The 21520-nt window shown below is 46.0% G+C and overlaps 2 protein-coding genes across 2 annotated transcripts; one reads left to right on the forward strand and one right to left on the reverse strand.

The window, feature by feature from the left end:
* Window positions 1–485: 485 nt before the first annotated feature.
* On the forward strand, window positions 486–13663 carry tmem240a (transmembrane protein 240a). The gene is made up of 4 exons (XM_037480377.2): window positions 486–1368; window positions 1739–1845; window positions 5415–5623; window positions 12329–13663. The coding sequence occupies exons 1-4, from the start codon at window positions 1312–1314 to the stop codon at window positions 12481–12483; spliced, it is 528 nt and encodes a 175-aa protein (XP_037336274.1). The 5' UTR covers window positions 486–1311; the 3' UTR covers window positions 12484–13663.
* Window positions 13664–14556: 893 nt separating this feature from the next.
* LOC119221838 (ATPase family AAA domain-containing protein 3-like) lies at window positions 14557–20828 on the reverse strand. Its single transcript, XM_037477959.2, has 16 exons — window positions 20521–20828; window positions 19899–19975; window positions 19692–19793; window positions 19523–19582; window positions 19356–19425; window positions 18347–18512; window positions 18143–18212; window positions 17858–18013; window positions 17253–17309; window positions 17018–17143; window positions 16717–16841; window positions 16439–16490; window positions 16272–16342; window positions 15996–16163; window positions 15715–15823; window positions 14557–15608 (listed from the first exon to the last, which is right to left on the reverse strand). Exons 1-16 carry the CDS (start codon window positions 20720–20722, stop codon window positions 14739–14741), a joined length of 2481 nt encoding a protein of 826 aa, XP_037333856.2. The 5' UTR covers window positions 20723–20828; the 3' UTR covers window positions 14557–14738.
* Window positions 20829–21520: the final 692 nt, after the last annotated feature.

The raw sequence follows: 21520 nt of genomic DNA on the forward strand, positions 1-21520 counted from the left end.
CTGACCGGTCGTTCGAGTTGGCGCATTTGTACGCTGGATAACATTTCACCCTGAGATTTCAAATGCAGTTGAAAATATTTTGGTTGAACGACGAATTATTTGTTGTTGGAGATTTTCCCAAAAGAAGAATCAATTTTTTATGTATGGAATTGCTATATGTTTGTTTTTTAAATCAAATATTCACTTTGGACATTAAACATGCAGGATAGGAGAAGAAACTGAAGAGCTGCATCTGCAAGAGAAAAACTAAGCAGGGGCGTTTGCTTGCTTATGCAGCCCCTGGAGCAAAAGGAGGTTAAACCATCATCAAGAGTACATTCTTGAAGCCCTCCAGTGCACATCTGCAGGTATCCACTATACATAAAGAGCCTTTACAGGCCGATGCCACAAAGGCAGCTTGCAGCTCCCCCCCTACACCTCCCACTACCCCCCCCCCCCTCTCTCTCTCTCCCTCCCCCTCTCCCTCTCTCTCTCTAACACGCGCAGTGGAACAAGCACCATCGCGCACACGCACGTGCACTGTAGAGGTGGGAGTGGATGCTGGTGTAGCTGCTGGAAGCCGGGATGGGATAATCATGCGTGTCTGGCTCCGGGCGTTGATGCAGCTGCTGGATCCGGACTGGACTCGGGGCGCAGGGTGGGTCTAGTCCCCGACTGGAGCGATCTGGACCTCATGTCGATGGTATCAAGCATTCCCACAACGACGAGGGCGATGGCCGTGATAGGAGTCGGTGCATCTCTTTGAGACGTCCAGGCAAGAGAAATCGACCGTTTTTCGCGGATGGAGGGCAGGATTGGCCGGCATTAAAACGCAGCCCCTGGGTTTTGGAATAACTTGGAGAAAGCGAAGAGAGGATACCGAGGCATCCCTTAAGGCACATTGCGGGAGCCTATCACTTTTTTCTTTATGTTCTTCTTCAAGTGGGATAGAGATAGACACGCACCTGGAAGAACAGCTCACTTTTGCATCAGTAATTAGAAGCGGACTGCCTCCTCGAAGCCGCGTCCGACCGAACGACCGACCGTGGTGGTGGTTGGGTTGGGTGGAGGAGGAGGGGGCTCCTTGGATGGAGAGGGCGCAGTGAAGGGCTGCGAGAGCGACTTGTCGGGTGTAGGACGAAACCGGGGTGGGGGGGGGGGGAGGTGGGGGGAAGAGACCGGGCGGTTTGAAGGCACGGGGAGCCAGGAGAGGCGCGGCGGCTCCATGAGCGGCTCGTGTCGGGAGAGAGCGCCCAGAGCCCAGCCGGAGCGTCTCCACCGCCGCGGGTAGAACCCCGCGCCACAGGAACGGCGGCCAGTTCGGAAGTTTTGATGCATATGATCACAACCACCATGATTTTTATGATTCTCGGTGCTTCAGTTGTAATGGTAAGAGATCGTCACCTCCCTCAGCCACGATACGGTTTTTTTTGTTCTTCGAATGTAGGTGAATATTTCGTCCGATCATTTAAAATGTGCCATAAATTTCGCGAGAACCCCCCTGACAGCCGGCCTACCAGTGACATGTGGAAGTAGGTTGCCCTACCTATAATTACCTGCTGTCATAAATAAATAATCTAAGTCCGCTTTGAGGCACGAGTCCCCCCCTCTTTAGAATCGGGAGGATCTCTCCGTTTTCTCTACGATCCCTCTTGTTGTTGTGTATCTCGATGCCGATGGAGAGAAGCATTCGCCGTCTCCATGTAGCCTATAGCCCATTGCTTGACATGTCCCAGCTGACTTGCATGCTTCTTTGCAGGCGATAGCCTGTTTAATGGACATGAACGCACTACTGGATCGCTTTCACAACTACATCTTACCGCATCTACGAGGGGAGGATCGCGTCTGTCACTGCAACTGTGGGAGGTAAATGCCGTCTTTCTCGTTTGACACTTGTGCTAAACATGATGTTCTGTGAGCTTTTCTTTGTTAGATTTTTTTTCTCTTTAAACCGCCAATTCTTAATTGTCGAAGAGGCCTCGAAGATTTCTGGCGGCGGATCCCCGCAAAGCCGAGCTGAAATAAAGCCGTCAGTGCGTTTGCAGCGGCTGATATTTTTTCAGTGACGTTTTATTATTTGCTCTAACAGACACGCTTGGTCGCAACGGTCTTTTTTTTCTTCTTCTTATTTCTTTTTTTTAAATATCATTCATATATATATTTCTATACAGAAGGTCTGCGAGGATTTCTGCTTTGCTGCATACACGGAGGTGTGTGTCGGAGCCATAAATAGGTAATGAAGTATGAGCAATATACGGCCGTTCGAAAACAATCCGAGCATCAAGTGCGCTGCGCGTCTTGCACAGGCCCTGCACGGTGTCGGAGACCATACGAAGCCGGTGGGTTTATGGCGAACATGTGAAGCTTGGAGTGGAAGGGTTATGGCTGAGAAATTCATATGGTCAGCCTACCTGCTGTTTTGCTTTCTGGTCGGAGCAGTTTTGGAAGTGATGAAAAAAAAGAGGTGGAAAGACATCCATTAATAAATGAATCCGCATTTATTCTGTTTTTCCTTCTCATACAACAGTCAGCAAGCAGGATAATACATCAGTGTATCACTGTGGCTCTCTATAAGCAGAGAAACACAACTGGGCATGTCTTTTTTTCTTGGTCTCAAGTCAGTGCCAGAGGGTATGGCAACAGTAGCTATCGGGATTTGAAGTAAGAATCTTTTCATCCAATCGATTCACACCTTCATTGTCCTCGGGTATTAGATCCTCATTGACCCATGTTGTGGAGACAACCTAGAGAAATGCAGCCACGAGGACCAATCCGTGTTTTGTGGAAGGGGAATGTCACCAGCGGTTTTGGTGCAAGCTGAACAGATGCACATTAAAAACCAAACAGCAGTGTATGCTATGCATACTGCAGTGAGGGGTTGATGTGCTAGCAGTTCATCAGCAGGATTAAGAGGCCAGTTTCACCGTGTGTCTTTTTTTGTTGCCTGTAAATTCAGAAGTTGGTCATCATCAGGTGGTTTGTGCCTGTATGAGGGGTATATTCTGAAGGAAAGTTTGGAAAGGCCTCACGCACCGACGGATGTGGTGTGAAGACTGATCAAGACAAACAAATATGTTTGGAGACAGGATTTGTTGGACAAGATGACATATCAGTAAATGTCAGGTTGGTAATATTTTGACAATCATGTCATACTGGCTGTCAATTAGGATTCACAGACATTATAAAGTAGGCAATTATCAACAGTATTGAGCACAGCTCTTAATATGTACAAAACCCAAACGGATATTTTACCCCCAAATTGAATTATGAGGCCAATGCTTCGGGTGGTGTGTATAGTCATATCGTTTCCACTCCTCGCAGTTTTCATGTGAGTCTTTTACTTGGAAACACTCCTGAATCCGATTCAGCCATCTGTGTTTAAACGAGATGCGTGGACGAATCGAGCAGATGAGCTTGTGTCGTTCACTTGCCTGACTCCCACCCGTTAGACACGGAGGTGTCGTGACGCCCACAGCGCTCACCTTATCAGGCCCGAGGACACGGCCAGTGTCATTGTATTTGGCAGCCTTGTGTGCTCTGATTTGGATGTAGCCGTCGCTCCTCTGACCGACAGGCTCAGCGGCAGGGGACAGATCTAGTGGACTGTGTGGGTTTCTGCCCCGCTGATTGGTGTCATGCTGTTGTGAGCGGCTGTAAGGTAGTTCTCCTAAGTTGATCTAGATGATCTCTTTTTGGCGTTTTCATCCCGATGTCTTACAGAAAAATGAATTTGTTTTTATACCGCAACAAAAGACGCAAACAAAGTGGTTCCTGGGGGCAGAGCAGCAGGATTAAAATTAGTTTAATGCATGCAACACAAAAGAATTCTTAATTCTTCAGGGCAAAGACACAATCTTGAGAGATTGGGAGATTTGGGGGGATTTGATCCCCCTTGTGGCTCCACTTCTTCCCCAGAAAGATAAGATCCGGCTTTTCCTCCATTCTAAGTGCTGAGGGTGCATCTGCACTGCACTTCCCAGAGATCATCTGCCAATCACTGTGCAAGGAGAGTTTTCAGTTAAACAAGTTGCATTCCTGTAGGTGGAGATTTTTCACTTCTCCCTCACTGGCAGGAAAGTCAGACACATCAACAAACAGTCCAACTTCCAGTGCATCTCAGGACGGAGCCAGTCAAGACACATTAGACACTTGGTGTTAAGCCATGCACAAGTAAATGAATTATGTGATAGATCAGTCAGAGATAAGCAAAGCAGACATTCCAACCTGTTATCAATGCATTGTCCCAAAACGTGTGCGCAATGGTTTGTCTTCTATCTCTCAGCTCCCATCATTTGAACTTGTATGGTTTGATTGTACAATTATAGAAGAGTTTAATATCAAGTGAATGTATTTGTTTAACATGGAAGGAAGTCCGTGCTGGACAATATGGCCAAGTGGGGGACTGGATGGTCATGATGAGTAGCTGCTGCAACCGTTGATAAGCAGAGACATGTTTATGGTGTTCTCGTCGCTAACCTGCATTGCAACAGAATGATGCCTTTGTGCATCTACAACAAACAAGTTGTCTTTTAATTTCCATTCTATAAGCGTAATGTTTCCATTCCTTCCCCTCTTTCTTCTCCTGTGAGATGTGAACACCTGGTTAAAAGCAATCACACACCCTGTGGATGTGCAGAAAAAACAATCAAAACTGAATTTATATTGAGTCCTTTAATGTCTCCAATTTGGAACAGATTTAAAGAAACTGTCTAGTTAGAACCCCTTTGAATATTTTTACAAAATGAAGAAGAAGGAGCCCACATTGATGAAATAATTGCTAGTTATAAAGTATCTCAAGAACCATACTTGCACACTTGAAACATTTTGGATGATGAATTTGTCTTGGCAACATTGACTTAATCCAGAAGGTATTTTACTGAGAAGGTATTTTCTTTCTGTTAGGATATTGGAATAAATGCCTTTCTTAAAGGCCCCTTAACAGCAGTCTTTGAAATAGTGATGGAGTGTTGGTTTATGTTTTTTTTTAGGCTGTGAGCAAAAGTCTTCTTAAACTTTTCTAGCCGCAGCTGCCCTGAAGTGCAGCCCGGAGACACCCAAGGGTCCTTGAGAGGGCTTCAAGGTTTATTAAACAAAGGGCGGATTAATGTAGGTTCTTTCAAATTCAGAAAAGAAATCTCTGAACATGATTCGCGTTAGGATGGGTTTTCCCATCATAACATACTAAACGGCCCCCACAGTTACCAGATATCAACCGTACTGAACACACATGGGAGTATTTGGAGTCACATGTTACACAGGTCTCTTCACCTTCATCAAATCACCAATTAAGGAGAACGGGTTTTCCCATTAATTTAACACACACCTGTGTGTCCATGTGACGGATTAGAAAGGTTTGTTTGTATCTTTGATTGCTAAAATAATATATTGGCTTATACCTGACTGACTCTCACCTTCATCCGTCTGACCCCCCACAGGCATCACGTCCACTATGTAATCCCATACGACGGGGACCATTCCTTGGTGGACTCGTCAGAGAACTACTTTGTGAGTGACAGTGTGACAAAGCAGGAGATGGACTTGATGCTGGGGCTGCTGCTGGGCTTCTGCATCAGCTGGCTGCTGCTGTGGCTAGACGGAGTCCTACACTGCGCCGTCAGGGCCTGGAGGGCGAGCCGCTACTACGGTAAGACGGACACTGACGGCGGCAGAAACTCGATCGAGAGCCAAGCCAACCATAAATTATCATAAAATCATTCTCATTTCGGAGGTGTGTGCTGAGGTGTGAATATTATGCTAAACGACAGGAAATGGAATTTACCAGCAGGTTCCCAGCAACGGAATCTTGAATCATCTGAATTTGAGGTGAAATAATAAAGTATGAAGGATCCGAATGCAGTATGTATCAATCCGCCATGTATATCTTCTGCATGCCTGCGTTGGCCCGGCTAACACTGCAGATGGTTTTATTCTGGTAAGTGGCCTCCCCCCATTGCCTGGTCCATTTTTGGCTTTCCGCACTGGATTCTTTTCTCAGTGTGCAACGACCTCTTGGAGAATCACAGCTAAACCTTCCAACTGTGTGATGAGTCATACGAAGGCTAACGGCTGAGGTAAAACTAAAATGAAATTCATGTCTTCCACTCTGCCCACCCAAAATACCTCAAATAATTATTTTTCCTAAAAGCCTGATTTGTTTACCGGAGCCGCAGCACTCAAAAGCAAACGTGAGAGCACCATCATTAGGAGTAATTATGTTCCAAATATGTTTAAGTCTCTATTTATGAGATAATTATCAAACAAGACATACACAATCATATCTAAGAGCTGCTGCTATAATGCAGTTTCTAAAAAAATCAATTTCATACAAACACAGAATATACAGTAGAATATGATGTTAAAAGCAACACTTGGTGGAAAAATAAAAATGTGAAATTCTGATTACATAAAATTTCCCAATAGATGTTAACTTTAATACATCATTGTTAAATTAATTCTAAGTGCACCCAGTAATGCCATCCCTGCACTACAGCATATTGTTGCTCAAGCAAGTCTATTGATTTTACACCTTTAGCTAAAATGTTGTGTTAGCATTGAATCAAACAGAAGAGTTGATGTCCTTCTCAGCATGTTTGGGCGAATCACTTTTCAGCATTGATTCAGATTGACAGAGCTTTGCTTACTGAAGCTTCCATGCACCATTGTATTGTGCTAAGTGAAACCTTTGAGGGTCTCATTCGGCACACCGCAAGACTTAAACACCAAAGCAATGCAGACAAGTGAAATATAATATCAATAGAGGTTAAAATAATCAAAATGATGCACCCCCCGGTTAACATTTTGTTAAGTCGTACCTCAATGAGACGACTAAAAGAACAGCTTTGCAGGGTACCAGGTAGCTAACGGGCAATTCCATAAATTCATATTCTTGATAATTGCATTCATGACTAGATAACTTGCAATTTGAAAGTTTAACCAAAAACGAGTTCATGTTTACAAAAACAAATTTTATATAGCAATTTTGGACTTTTGTTGAAATACTGGGCTTATGAAAATAAAAGATTCATCATCATTTGTAAGGATTTAAAAGGGGACATCCACTTTTCGACATGGACTTCCCCAGCTGAGGGGCCCGGAAAGCCAAGTGTCGCCATGGTGATGAGGAAGCAATCACCAGGTGCTCAAAAGAGGATTTCAAGCAGCAATCAGGCTCACTTGGAGGTTAACAAATAACACAAATAGTCTGACTTCCAACTGTAAAATCAATTCTACTGCTGACAGGTAGTCTGTGCAGGGAGACACGGGTTTAGGTAACGTGATTAACCCAGGAGCAGCATTCTGAAATAACTGTAGTGTTGATATTTCTCCAGGAAATATGTCACAACAATTAAGCTTCACAGGGACACAAATAAAAAATATAAAAAATCTCCTTAATGGTGTACCCTAGTTAAAAATACACACCACTTTAGCATCTAAAGACAGACTGATTTCATGTATGTTTACTCTCTCTTAGCAGATTATACATATAAGGATTAATTAGAAAAGTACAGGGATAAGTAGTGGTGATTATTATTAGGAGCTCTTCTGATGAGCTTTAAAAAGGTTTGGACATCAGCACTTCTTATGAAGGATACTTATAATAGATGATATGCGCCATAGAGAGCATATAAGTTACAAACAATAAGGGACCTTAGTTCCCTCGTTGGGGCACGCAAAAAAGAGTGGAGCCCGTCAACCAGAACAAAAGAAAAGCGTTAAGTGAACTGATTAACGAATAGAGGTCAGGGATCAGGAATCAGAAACATTTGTTGCCAAAATATGTTGGACATACAAGGAATTTGAATAGGAGGCAATGCATAGCATTGGACAATAAGACAGTAAGACATTGGACAACAAGACACAGAAACACAGTCAAGGAAATATAGCATCCAATTTAAAATATAGAAGGATATAAAACAGGAGAAAATAAAATAAAAATAAAATAAAGTGAACAGGCAAACACCCTACACAAGTGTGCGTCCACTCCAACCAAGGCTGAGCTTTACGGTTAAGGAGAAATAGGATTATTTGAAGGCTGGAGGCAGGTTTTGGATGTATTTATCCATTCATGGTGAACGTAAATGGATTTTGGCCTGGGTAAAAGGTGCATGTGTGTTGTATACTGTATGGGCCTTCTTCACAGCAAACATTCATGGCAGTACAAAGAAGTGTCCCAAATACACGGCCGTGTTCTATCCAGGTGTCAGTTAGTCATGACTCTGTGACTGTGAGCTGGCATCCACACGCTGAATGAACAGCTAAATGGAACTGAGCCATCGGCGATTTCATTATCATGTACGTATTGTTCAGTACACTTTGTGATGCATGGTGTTTGGTTTTCTGTTATTCAAAAACATGAACCAAAAACATGCCAATAAAGTGTTAGTCCCGCTCAACCTGAACTGCCTAAAATCACTTGTGCGGGTTTGTCCTGGCCATGCACGGCCTTTAACTGAACTAAGAGTATTATTTTGCCTTGAGGGTAGCTCTTATGTCCCAGAAATGTCTGTCAAGTCAAGTTCAGTCATTGAGATCAGCGGGTCTGTGCTGTGGTTCAGCCGTCAGCACTGTCACATCCCAGCAAGAGGGTCCTCGCTTGAACTCGCGTCCTGTAACTCTGTATAGAATTATAGCAAATGTTTGCTCTCTGAAAGTTTGCATGCACCTCTATGTGATTAGGAAGATTGTATTGGTTTAGAGCCACTATCCATGATGTATAAAGTATGGATTAAACTTCTAAGTTTGCAGAAAGCCACATATAGATTTATAAAATGTCCTGGTGTGGATAAGTGCACAGCTGGCCAAGCTGTTATTTTGCATTGCTTTGGTGTTATAACCAATATAATACATATATGAATACACGTAGCGAAGCTACTGAAACTACTTTGATCCAGGCTCAAAAAACGAATATTTTATAAATTCCTTTGAGCAGTGCACTACATTCCCACATACCATGTGTTTAAATTAAACTGAAAGTGGGGTAATTGCTCCTTAATTTCCTGTGTCCCTTCAGCGATCTCTCCAAAATTACCCATTTCATTCATCTTACCATCCCCCTCTGACAGATGACAGATGCATGATATTTAAGTAGGAGAATAGGAATGCGCCTATTAATGACTTAATGAGACAAAACATGTTGTGTTCAGTTCACCACCATTTGGCCTGTGCGGTTCTGCAGACATGAGCGAAGCCATCCAAGTCTGTCAGATGAGCAGACACTGTATGTGACATACGCGTGAGATCGCGACACGGCACCACGAAATCCCCAGTAGTCTGGCACTCTGCTAGGGAGACAACGCAGAGGTGTGTGCACTGGCAAGATGTTCGCTGATGAGCTGAGTATTAGCATCCTGGATTACAGGGCTTCAGTTTCTCATGGTCATGGCGCTTTCACAGGCTTTTCCACCCGGCCAGAATCCAACTTTTGAGGGGGGGGGGGGGACCGCTAACTGGGTTACGCATTTTTTTCCCACATGTAAGGAAAGAGACTGAATATCGCAGCAAGGCTTTTATAAAACAGGATTTGGAAGTTGATTATTCCGTCTGAGCTCAGTGGCAGTGCAGGTATGTGTTGTGGAGGTGGCCTGGATCCTTAGTATAAAGGGCAACGCTAAAGTAGGTGATATGTGGCCTGGATAATCTGGAGCTGCCACGGAAAAAAAGGCAGGATAAAGCAGTGTGGAAGGTTTTGCAGCAGCGAGCCAGCCAATGCTGATTTCTCCAATGCATCATTAAAAGTGTCAAAATCATCATCATGAAGAAGAGAATCAAACAAACAAGGATTCATTCATTTCAACCGCCTTCACTAGGAGCAGTTATAGAGTGGGGGTATGGGCTTGTTCTACTTTCATGCTGGGAGGGAATGCCCCTTTCTGCCGTGTGTGTGTGTGTGTGTGTGTGTTATGTGTGTCGACTGTGACGTTGATGCCAGGGCAGGCTCGTTTAGCCTCCCTGAGATGAGGAGTGAAGGTGAGGCTGACAGAGCAGCTTACGTGTGTGTGTGTGTGTGTGTGTGTGTTGGGGTGCAGGATGGAGATGCTGTCAGGTCCCCACCCCCACTGACACACACACTCTCCTCCAGAGCTATAAATAGAACAAGAGAGAGAGCAGCTGGAATGGCAAGTGAGAAAGAAACACACACACACAGACACACACATACACAGTGTGCATTGATTTTCGTTGCTTTCCCCCCTCCCTCTTAATTCCATCTCTTGCTCCTCCCTCTCCCCCTCCCTCTTCACTTATTAAATCTACTCCTGGCCATTTCCTTTACAGTGCTTCCCGCTGCAACTACCTCGTTTTCATCTTATCATTGATGCGCCGCGAGTATCTGACTCCAGACACACTGGCCAGAGACAAACACAAGAACGGTCTGAAAGATTTAGGGAAAGATGACATTCAGCATGAGCGCCCCCCCCCCCCCCTCTCCACCCTCCCTCCCTCCCTCACCTCTGAAAGAGCATAACAACTGCCACGCTCCTCCCCCTTTCTGCCTAGCATTACCATTTCTGCCAACTCCATCACCATCCTTTTATTAAAATGAGATAAACCTGTCTTTGTTGCCCCTTTTCCTTGGGATACCCTTCAGAACAGTCCTTGTGGACAGCATACCCATTCACAGCTAAAAATAACTCTCTCGCTCCCCTCCACCCAACGCCTAACCCCGCTTCCCCAACTCCCCCGATTCCTCCTCCTCCTCCTCCTCCTCCTCCTCCTCCTCTGCTGCCCGCTCCTCCTCCAGCAGGGCCATTTGCTACTGGGTTTGCTGTGTTGGGCTCTCCCCTCATTCTCTCTCTCCTTTCTCGATCTACTGTCTCTGTGGACATCGCTCCGCCTCGCCAGCTCCAGATTATAAGCCTACAGGCACAAAACTGTTCCCCTCTTCCCGTTATGCACCTCTGCCGCTTTGTCGGCTTCTAATTGGCCAAAGACGGGTAGATGCATTCACCCTCTCAGCCGAGGTCTCCCTTGTAACGACTCCTGTGACTGTAGCAAAGTGACGCCGTGGATAAGGTCACGTACGCAGCAGCCCAACCCTGCATCGGGAAAAAAAGAAGTTACGACTGTGGTGCACTTGAAGAGATGCCACTTACCACTGTCATCCAATACTTCAATTTTCTGTCTCTGTCATTTTTACCTTGCTGCAAACAGCTCAGCCTTACATCCCAGAATTAAAAGTTGTTGCAGCTGCGATAGCTACACAACACAAAAAACTCATTATGATCTTTTCTTTAAAACGAAGTGCATCGGAACGAAAGGTTTGGATTTCTCCGAATTGTATGTTCGGGTAAGCAGATCCCCGAAAGAGACGGACAAGTTGACGAGCCGGTATATTGTTATTAAATAGGAAGCCCTTATCAGCCTAGGCCTTATTTCATACAGAATAACTGGGAACAATTGGTGTGAAAGAAGCGCTTGGACTCATTTTCATCAACATTAAAAAAAAGTAAGAGATCAGCCCTCTGTGCTGCTGGTTGTTGATGTGTCCTTTAACTGATACGGAGACCGAAAAGCCAGCTAAGAAGGAGTTTACACTATTGTGTGTCTTGATCTCACTAACATTTCGTCTAGCTGAGTCGTTCCTCCACAGCAACACAAGCAATGTTGTCTAACAATATCCGCATGCCCTGTTGCCACTTATAAAGTAAAGAAGGGGAGCCAAGGTGGAAGTAAATCAATATTGTGACATGTTTTGGTTACGTCAATATCGACACTCACTTTGCATTGCACTGCTGAAGCAGAGGCAGAGTTTCCTTCTTTTCCTGCAAGTATTTGAACTGTGTGTGCTTTAAATGCTCAGACTCTGGGTCCAACCATGACCCATAGTTATATTATGGCAAATGAACTACAATGTCATCGTAACACCCCCAGTTCACTTCTGCACAGATCCCTTCTTTGCTCTTCACGTTTCCCCCGTGTCTCCTGGTCACCTGTTGATTGGGGGCCAAGTGCCAAATCAGCTTGAAAAGTGCTTGGACTCACATTGGTACACCTTGTTCAAGGCCGTGTGCTAGATCCTTGCACAGTATGTGCAATCATGTATCATGTTTTTGTGTCTGTGATGTTGTTAAAACACCAGCTGCGATAATTGATGGATGAAATAAAATAAAGATTTTAAGTACATCATTAGTTCTGCATTCCAGGCTTCAATAGGCTTCTTTTTTTCTGTTTCGAGTTCCATTCCCTCTTTTCAGTTCAGGAATTCTTGTTCCCGATTGGGAGTTACCCTGTGATTCCATGCTCCATTTTGAGTAATTAGAAGGTAACAGATTCCCATGGTGAATCCCATCAATCAGGGCGGTCACTGCCACCATCAGATGTCTCCTCTGACCGTCCCATCTCTTCCCTGCAGATACCCCGTCCTGGTCTTGGCTGCCCCAGTTCTGCAACCTCCGAGACCTCCGTCGCCGAGCCCAGCTCAGACAGCTGGAAGACTCCAGCGGCAACATGGTCCACATCAAGCAGAAGCTGTACCACAACGGCCACCCTAGTCCCCGCCACCTCTGACTCTAAAAGGCAGATATGATACAAAAAATAACCCAGACCCCCTGCCCCGGTACCCCTCCTCTCCTCTCCAAAACCTCTCACCCCTTCCCAAAACTGCCCCTTGGCCAACTGTTGCCTCAAAGACCCTGGAAAACTGCCCTCCCACTGTTGATGGCCTCCTAAAACCCCCATGACGGGACTTTCGTAGGACTCAACCCGGCCCCCCCGTCAGCACTAAAAGATACAAAAATAAAAAGATGAATCCCAAAATGGAGCAAGACAACGATTATTTGCTGCCACTGAAATCTTGTTTTATGTCCATGTCCACCAGTGGGAGGAGGAAGAAAAAAAAGTACATTTTTAAAGGTGTTTTTTCTGTATAGAGACATTTTCTGTGTTCATTGTTAAACTTGGCATGCTCTTTTAGAACAGGGTAAGATGTGGGCAGTGTATGGAACGGAGCAGCAAGACGGGTGTCATGATATATATTTTTTTTCACTATCGGGTGGGAGTGGGACTTTGTTGTGGTGGGAAGGGACGAATGAGACTGCTGGGTGGGTGGGTTTTTGTGATGGTTAGATTGCTGCTTCTGTAAATAGTTATACATACAGGCCAAATGGATTTAAGTCTTTAGAAAGGGGGTGGGTAGGGGGATTTTCGTGCAAGTCGTTTGTCCACAGAGAAGCAGACGGTGGACTGTGTGGTCAGAGATTAGAAGAATGGAACGAAAAAAGACGAGTCTGTTTGAAAACTGGATGTGAAACCATGTGATTTCTGCTAAAAACACAGATTAATTAGCTTTGTTACTTAGTGAATTAACTGAATGTATTAATTTTTTCCCCTGTAAATATGTGAGGGGGAGGGGAACATGTACGGTTGTGGTCGGGGTTCTCTTTGCTATGTCGTCATTCTTTAGTTCACACAGGAGAATTAAATGCCAGCCAAGATGAGCCCCCCCAACCACATATATACACACACACACAGACACACACACAGCCCTCCATCTTCCCCACACTGAGCTCAACAGCACAGTTCAATTTTCTTTATCCAATTCCCTTTCACTTATCAGGAGCCACCAGCCTATCAGCAGAGGGAACCCTCACCCGGCTCCCCGCCCCTCCTCGTCCTCTCTGTCCAGACATTGCTGTTGTGAGGATGAAATGTCTGTTTTATTAAAAGTGCCATTGAAGCACAACAGTGACCTCTGATGTTTGATTGTGTCACTCCAATCATGTGAGCGAAGCTGAGAACGCATCCTCGTGGTGAGAGGTTACATCGGAACAGGCGGATTATACGGAGCGGTCCCGTTCATAACTTCAGTGGGGTTCATTGTTAAATGACTAACAATGACAATGAACAGTCCTTCATTGTCCCAATCGGACACGTTCCAGTGACTCAGAGGGCTTTTTACAAGAATATTTTCACCTCTGCTGGGAATTCTTTAGCCATATCATATTAATCTTTCAAAGTATTATCTGCTGCTGAAGCTACTGGTCATTTTCACTATTGATTTTTCTTGGATGCATCTTAAAGTCGTCACTTAATCTATAAAACGTGTGTAACACGTATTGGCAGATTGAAAGAGATCAAATTGTTCAAATTACAGTTAGAGAGATCTACAACTGAGAAAGAGCAACAACAAAAAATCATCACCTATGAGAAGCAGTGAATGTGTAAGAAATTACTTCCTCAAATCAAAACTTTGCTCTTGATGCAGTCACGTAACTGACGTCTAACATTTTTATTTTATTTATTACAAACAGCCCCCTGGATCTGCATAGAGGTGTTTTCAGAACACCTGTCTGCGTCACAAGCCTTCTATGAAGGTGAAAAGTGAAATGTGTGTAAAGAGCAGGCCTCAACTGCACCAGCGCTCATGCTAAAGAAGTGACAGTGACTTGAGAAGAACATTTTGCAGACTTATTGAACTTGCCAGCGGCGGTCAGCAAACATGCAAGAACATCCCGTTCAGAAGGGCACAGCTTCGAAATGTCACCCAGTCACAGGTTTTCATAAATGGCAACGACGACCAGACAAAAAAAGGACGAAAAAAAAAAGCGGAATGCTCTAGTTAGACAAAATGCTTTTACTCAGACTTTTGCAAAACTACAATCAAATTACTCCCTTGTGTTAGCAGTCGCAGTACTTTAGTTAAAAACATACTGCTACAAGAGTCTAAACAATTTGAGGTGAGCGTTGCACACTTAAGGCTCGAGTGTTTAACAATGACAACAGCCCTTCTTTCACGACAGCATTTCATGGAAGCATTGGAGCGATCATTTCGGTGGCCGAGGCTCGCCTTGAGCTTCGCCGTCGTCGTCGTCCCCGCTCGGTTTGTTCGAAGGAGGCTTCTCCGTCTGCCTGGGCTCAGCTGCCTCAGCGCCGGGAGCCTGAGAGGCAGCGGCCTTCTGCGCACTGGGACTCTCGGGCTCTCCGCCCGCATCCGTTGCCAATTGCACTGCAGCCTCTGGCTCCTGGACAACGTCAGAGACAGGAGCATCCAATTCCTTCTCCTGAGCAACAGCAGGCTCTGTTGATTCAGACTGTGCTGCGACATCCTCTTCCTCCTTGACAACTTCAACGGCCTCTTGCACAGCCGCATCAGCGGGTGGCTCCTCCTTACTCACAGCAGCTACTTTTCGGTCCGCTGAGGCTGGCGCGGCCTCGTTAACCTCGGCGGCTGCACCGTTCGGCAGCTCGGGAACAGCGGTGTCGGCAGCTACGGCGGTGCCAGGAACCTCTTCGGTCAGGTCCCGGACGGCCTCGGCCTCCCGCACCAACGGCACCGCGGCGGCCGCTTCGCTTTCTTGAACCCGGGTGGCCGCCTCTCGAAGGACAGCGTCTGCCCCCACCTCTAAAGGGAGGGCGGCTGCGTGCGCCCGGGCCGCGCCGCTCAGTGGCCCCAGAAGGGGAAGGTCTCGCACCGTCGGGGCTTCGCCTTCGGTACGTGCAAGTGACGCAGCTCCCTGGGCGGCGAGCGCTGCGGCCATCTCCTTCGGGAGGCGTACGCCGACCTTCCCGACGCCCTCCCCCGCTTCCGTCTGCAGCCAGTCCATTTTCTGTGCGTGCTGCTTGATGGCGTCCTCGACTCTCGAGTCGATCATCGCCTCGGTCAAAACGCCATCCTCGGAAGAGTAAGCGGCGGCCTTTTGGGAAAGCGTATGAATTTTTAAAAAAAGGTTGTCGTTGGAATATTCTAAGCGGATTCATATTTGTATTTTTTGAGCTAAAAAAAAAGGCTTTTCTACTCACCTGCCAGGCCACACCAAGCTTGGAGATTTCCCGACCAGACATGCCTTCTGCTCGCCGTGCAATATCTGAACACTTTTGTCCATAGTCGAACTGGGCCAGTTTTAATCTCCTGTTGATTTAAAGTAATGCAGGGTGAGTCAACCTTGAGCTTGAACTTCGAAGCCAAGAAGTAAAGACATAGACGGCACTTGGTTTTCAGGACTGACTACTTTATATACACGGGAACGGCGCTTTCCTTTGCAGCAGGCGTTTAATAATTGAAACACAATAATTGGACTCACTGTCTCCCTGTTGTGGCAGGACCTAGCACAAATTTGTCGAAATACATGCGCACGAGTCTCTCCCTCTCGTCCAGACCAGGCAACGCAAAGTTCACTATCTCGTCGATGCGGTCATTGATGGCCCAGTCGAACTGTTCTGGCTGGTTACTGGCGAGCACCAGCATGAACCTGAAGACAGAGGATAAGGCCGGTTAGACCCAGCCAGTGACCTTTTCAGTCACGCGGGTGACCTTTTTATGGCCAGCCGTGCACATTAAATAACGTTAAGACGCAGACTTGTTGCTCTGCTCGCCGGTGCGGTAGAGGAATGCATTCAGGGTGGCTCTGAGGTCCTCGCTGATTTTCTCCTGCAATGCAAAAATCATGACTCATGAATATGCAATTCGAGAGCAGGGCATCAAACCCCCCCCCCCCCGTGCATCTGGCAATGCAGCTGAACTCACCGTGGACCGCTTACGCAGGAACGCATCCGCTTCATCCACGAAGAGCAGCAGGCTGCGGAGAATCAGAGGACATCAAAGAGAATCAGGTTATAAAAATACAAAAAAAATCTCTTTATAGCCTCTTATGAAATCGACCGGTAGAATAACAGCGGCTGCGCCTGCGCTTTATCGCGGCACGCAGTCTACACAGGTTAACCTGCACGGCCCGCATCCAACAGCTGATGCACATTATAGTACCAATTCATTGAGTGTTAATGGAGCAAGCGAAAGGGCCCTACCCTCGCCGGCTGGTGCTGGCCCAGTCGAACACCTTGTGCATGGCAGTGACTCCATCGCGCCCCATGGGGGCCACATCGCCACCTGTCATGATGGCAAAGTCCATCCCCGAGTGGAGAGCCAGTTTCTGGAAGGCAATGGAAAGAGCTTTGTTCAAATCGGAGCAGAGAGGCAAAACATAGAACGGAAGTGGAACAGTCTTAAAAGTAAAAGACAGATCATTATTTTTAATTGTATTTATTTAGTATCGACAACCTCAAAGTAACTACAGAAAACCAACAGAGGGGTTTGACCCGGCCACACCTTGGCAAAGAGTGTTTTCCCAGTTCCAGGGGGTCCGTACATCAGGATGTTTCTGTACAAGCCTTTGTTCTGCCGGGTGTTACGAGTGGCGATGGCAACGTCCCTCACGCGTCCCTCCAAAGCGGCCTGTGGGACCCCGCAACGCGACGAAACCACAAAGTAGTTAAAGAGTACACAATCGTCGCTCTCTGAAGACAGCCGCACGGCAGAGGCCAAGAAGAGCGAAAGGACTCACGCTGAGCACCACGCCCTCCAAGGCGTCCTGCGGCCTGCTCCTCAGACGCTTGGTGGTCTGTAAATGGGAACAGAAGGGCTTGCACGGTGAGTTGTCTGAGCCTGAATCATTTAACAGCCACACGAATTATGGCTGAAAGCTTTGTGCTTATAAATAGATTCTCTAATTGCCATTTGACGCGTCATTACCTGCGAGTGAGTCTTCTGCTCGGCTACAGACCGATTCAAATGTTCCGTATCTGGTCTATTATACAGGCTGTGTGACAAATAACTAAAAGCCGTGCAGAAAATTCCAGTCGATTCAGAACACACCCAAGCGCTCCCCCGTTATCCCGGGTAATGTTCTCATTCATTATGCACACACTCTGCTTGTTCCCTTCCACGTTTTTGCCTTTATTCACGTTGCCCCAGTTCAACTGCTTTGATTATCTGTGCCGTGTTTCCTCTTGGTTTACAGCAGTGTGTGTGTGCGTGAACTGTCAGGAAAGGGATTTGATGCACTGGTGGCTGTAAGAGGCTGACATTCGACACAGCAAAGTAATGAAATAATCCATATGCAGAAGACACAAAGGCATAAACACACACACAATCAGGGTGTAGTGTCACCTTGATTGGGTGCTTGATGGCCTCTGCGACGGTTATCCTGGAGGTCTCCCGAACCAGCGAGGGTTTGCCCAGACGAGCCTCGACGTATCGCCCGGCCACTGCCGTAGCGTTCCTGGCCGAATACACGCCTGCTGCCAACAGGGTCAACCCAGCGACCTGAGGGAGGGACGAGAAGGCAAACAAACACACACACACAAATGTACTGTAGAGCATTTTAATAGAACACTCTGCAGTCCTCCTGTGGGGAAATTGTGACAAAGCGGCACAGGCCTGACAGGGATTTACCGTGGCTGTGAGTTTGTCCCAGTCAGAGACAAAGGCCCTGAATCCCTCCCCGAACACCGCTCCCGCCGTCCTGCCAGTAACAAAACGCAATTATCACACCGTCCGCCACCGCACCTCTGGGGTCTCACTCGCAGTTGAGTGAGACGCCGGGAGATAACATGCCCGTTGCTCTGAGGATTAAGCGGAAAGTCCTCTGTCCCTCACTTGATGGACTCCAGGACAGTTTGTCTGTGCTCAGCAGCCTTCAGGCGGATCTGCTCCCGGATCAGGTCGGCGTTCTCCCTCTCCACCTGGGCGCGGGCTTTGGCCTCCGCTTCGACGCGAAGCAGGTCGTTCTTGTGTCTCAGCTCCATCTCATGTTCGATGGTGGCTGGGAGGGAGACAGGCAGTAAGTTTGTTATGACCACTTCTGACAGGGATTTACAGAGTGTGGCTCAACCCAACATTGAACCCAAACTGGATTGAACTGATTTTAAAGACAGAGCTACTTTGAACTACTTTTAATACGGTAACCATGTCGTTGCTATTATAGGATTTCCATCTGTCTGTCTGTGACTAGTGGCCGATATCTCACTTAAAAGTAGGCACATTGCAGTTCAGTTAAGACATAAATGTTTCTGTAAAAATGCAAACAAATCTACTAACTTACTGCAAATGATTTGTTAATATTTCATATTATTAATTTAATTGGCCATTGTCTCCTGTTCTATTGATGTGTCCGTCTGCTCCTGTTTTATTTCTGTGTATCTGTGAGAGAGTATTTTTGCCACGTCAACCCTACCATGTATGTATAAATAAAGATAAGAGCTGCCTTAATGTATTATCAGCCACACGTAGGCGGCGGAATCCGCAGTAAACAACGACACTGTCATTATTCTTGTTATTTAGAGAATGTGTAAGCAGACATATCCTGCAGACGCTACACAATATTTACTCTCTTTATAGTGCAAGTGCAGGCCAATTGGATTCTTCATTTAGCCACAAATCTCACGGTGAGTCACGTAATCCTGATTCTGAATCCTAACACTGAATCAGTGCTGATCAACAACCTCATTGACCACTGCAGACATGCTATGCTTATTCTTTGCTGTGGAGTAGTAACTAATCCCGCTTATTGCATCGATGAGTAGGGTAGTAAAGGAGTTTTTTTTCTTTACATGACATAATGAGCAGATGTATAGTGTGTAGATAAGAGCGTGCATTTATCCTTTACATTTTCTCATGGCCTCTTGCTTCAGGACCGATTCCTCTTGTTTGCGAAGGTTCTCCTCTTGAAGAAATTGCTTTAGATGCAAACAAGCATACAAACAAGTATGATGAACGCTCCATCAGAGGTATCCATTTTTAAGTTCTTCTTTAACAAAAAAAATTAAGTCTTACCTGTTGCCTGAGCTGATCGTCGTACCTTTGTCTGGCAAGTTTGTCTTGATATTGTGCCCTCTGGAGGGGATATAGAAAAAAACCCATTACTTTTGCACTTAAACTCTTGTCGGTGTTGTGTTTTGCTATCAGAAAAGCATGGTGTTAGTGTACAGCATTGAGTCCATACGGCCTGGTTTTGCTTCGTCTCTTCTGCCAGAGTTTTGCGTCTCTCCTCGCCCTGCAGGTGGATCTGCTCGCCCTTCAGCTGTTCCACTGCGGCTTCATATTCCTGTTAGTGGAGAGGTTTTTCAGGCTTGCAGAGTTTAGCAGTCACACTCTCTCACACACACTAGTTGCATGTTAATAAAAAACAGCCCATCTTCCAAAAACTCACTTTCACTTTACTCTGATGCTCCAGCTGAACAGTCTGCTCCTGCATACGAGCAAGTGCCAACGCTTCCTTGGCATTTCCTGTTAAAATACAAAATAAATAAATATAAAAACTTTTTGTATAACTTGCTTCCAACTTTGCTTTGCTAACGTCGGCTCCAATAATGAAAACAGCAGTAAGCATGTTCATATGGAGATACAGACAGTAGGTGGGCGTGACGTAGGGGGCGGGGGTCTTTGACACGCCCACCAAATGTGTGTAACTTTGGCAAGACAGTGTGGAGGTCAAACGGCTTGCAGGGACACTTATTGCCACTAAGCAAACTAATTTGTTGTTTTCTCCCCCCCCACCCCCCCCGAACTGAGAGAAAACGGCGTGTCAATTTTTATTTCAAACTAGCTCAGAACTATTTTGTGGTTTCTGACTCAGTCTTTACACAACACTTCGAGTACTGTCTCTTTACGCTAAGAGAATATCTATATAGACATATAAATTCTAGACACGGGGGAAAAAAATAACAAAACGTTCCGACATCGGAAAGTGTGTCTGGTCCAGTGAAAACACAAACCGCATTAACGAGAGAAAACAAAGAGTTTAGTTTTATTCTGGTAAAACGAGTACGCACGTGATTGGTCGAGGTCTTTTGCAGCTTTAGCGGCTCTCTCCAGCCCGGTCGGGTCAAAGTTGCTCCACTTGTCCCCCGGTTTGGCTCCCCCAGAGCCGCCTCCTGTCGACCCCCCGGACCCATCAGCAGGAGCAGCGGCCGCTGTCAGCTCGTCCGACGGCGGAGCACCGGAGCCCCTTCCCCAGCCGAAGAGCCACGACATGCCGCCCGAATAGCGTGTGCTGGCTGTGGTGGGTGTACTTTGTTCCAAAGCCTCCGCGGTGCTGGTCTCACTGGCCCATCTGCTGCTGCTGCTGCTGCTTCTTCTTCTTCTTCTTCTTCTTCTTTGTTCAGCTCAAGGGCTGCTGGCCCGTTACCGCCACCTGCAGAGACAAAAAGACAATGTATCATCTTTAATTATCTTCACTCAACAAGGCTTCAGATTTTTCTTACCTGATGCTAAATAAGTTCTTAAACTTGTTCAACCGGTTCATTCTCCAAACAACGTTACCACAGAAGCTGACAGGAGTTTTCACATAAATTGCCTCATTTCATTTATCCCCGTTTACCCTTTCCTCAGTCTCGTTCTGATTATTTGCAATCTTGAGCTTATTTCATTTTGTTTTCATTCAAGACTACAGTCGAGACATCAACAGGTGAATTTTCAATTTCAGTCGAATAGCTGTGTCCCTTCCTGTCACAGTGATATGAAAACAGAGTGGCAGCCATTAATCACTATAGCCTGAAGTAGATCACACAGAGTGGCTACTGTCTCTTTTATGGGCCACTTTTCAGGCAGCAGACGAAGGTGACAGTTAATATTATTTAAGACCAAACATGACTGTTGCACCAGACAGCATACGACCTGTTTATATGTTGTGTAATATATATGACAAATGAATGGGTCTAGGACTTATTAAATAACCATGTGCAACAATATGACACTAGATCTCAATAAGATGGTGCCGAACAATGACAAAAGTTGGAAAATGTACTAGAATACACATAGAATTGAAGTAGT

Source organism: Pungitius pungitius, chromosome 1, assembly GCF_949316345.1.
Source record: "Pungitius pungitius chromosome 1, fPunPun2.1, whole genome shotgun sequence".
Lineage (NCBI taxonomy): Eukaryota > Metazoa > Chordata > Actinopteri > Perciformes > Gasterosteidae > Pungitius > Pungitius pungitius.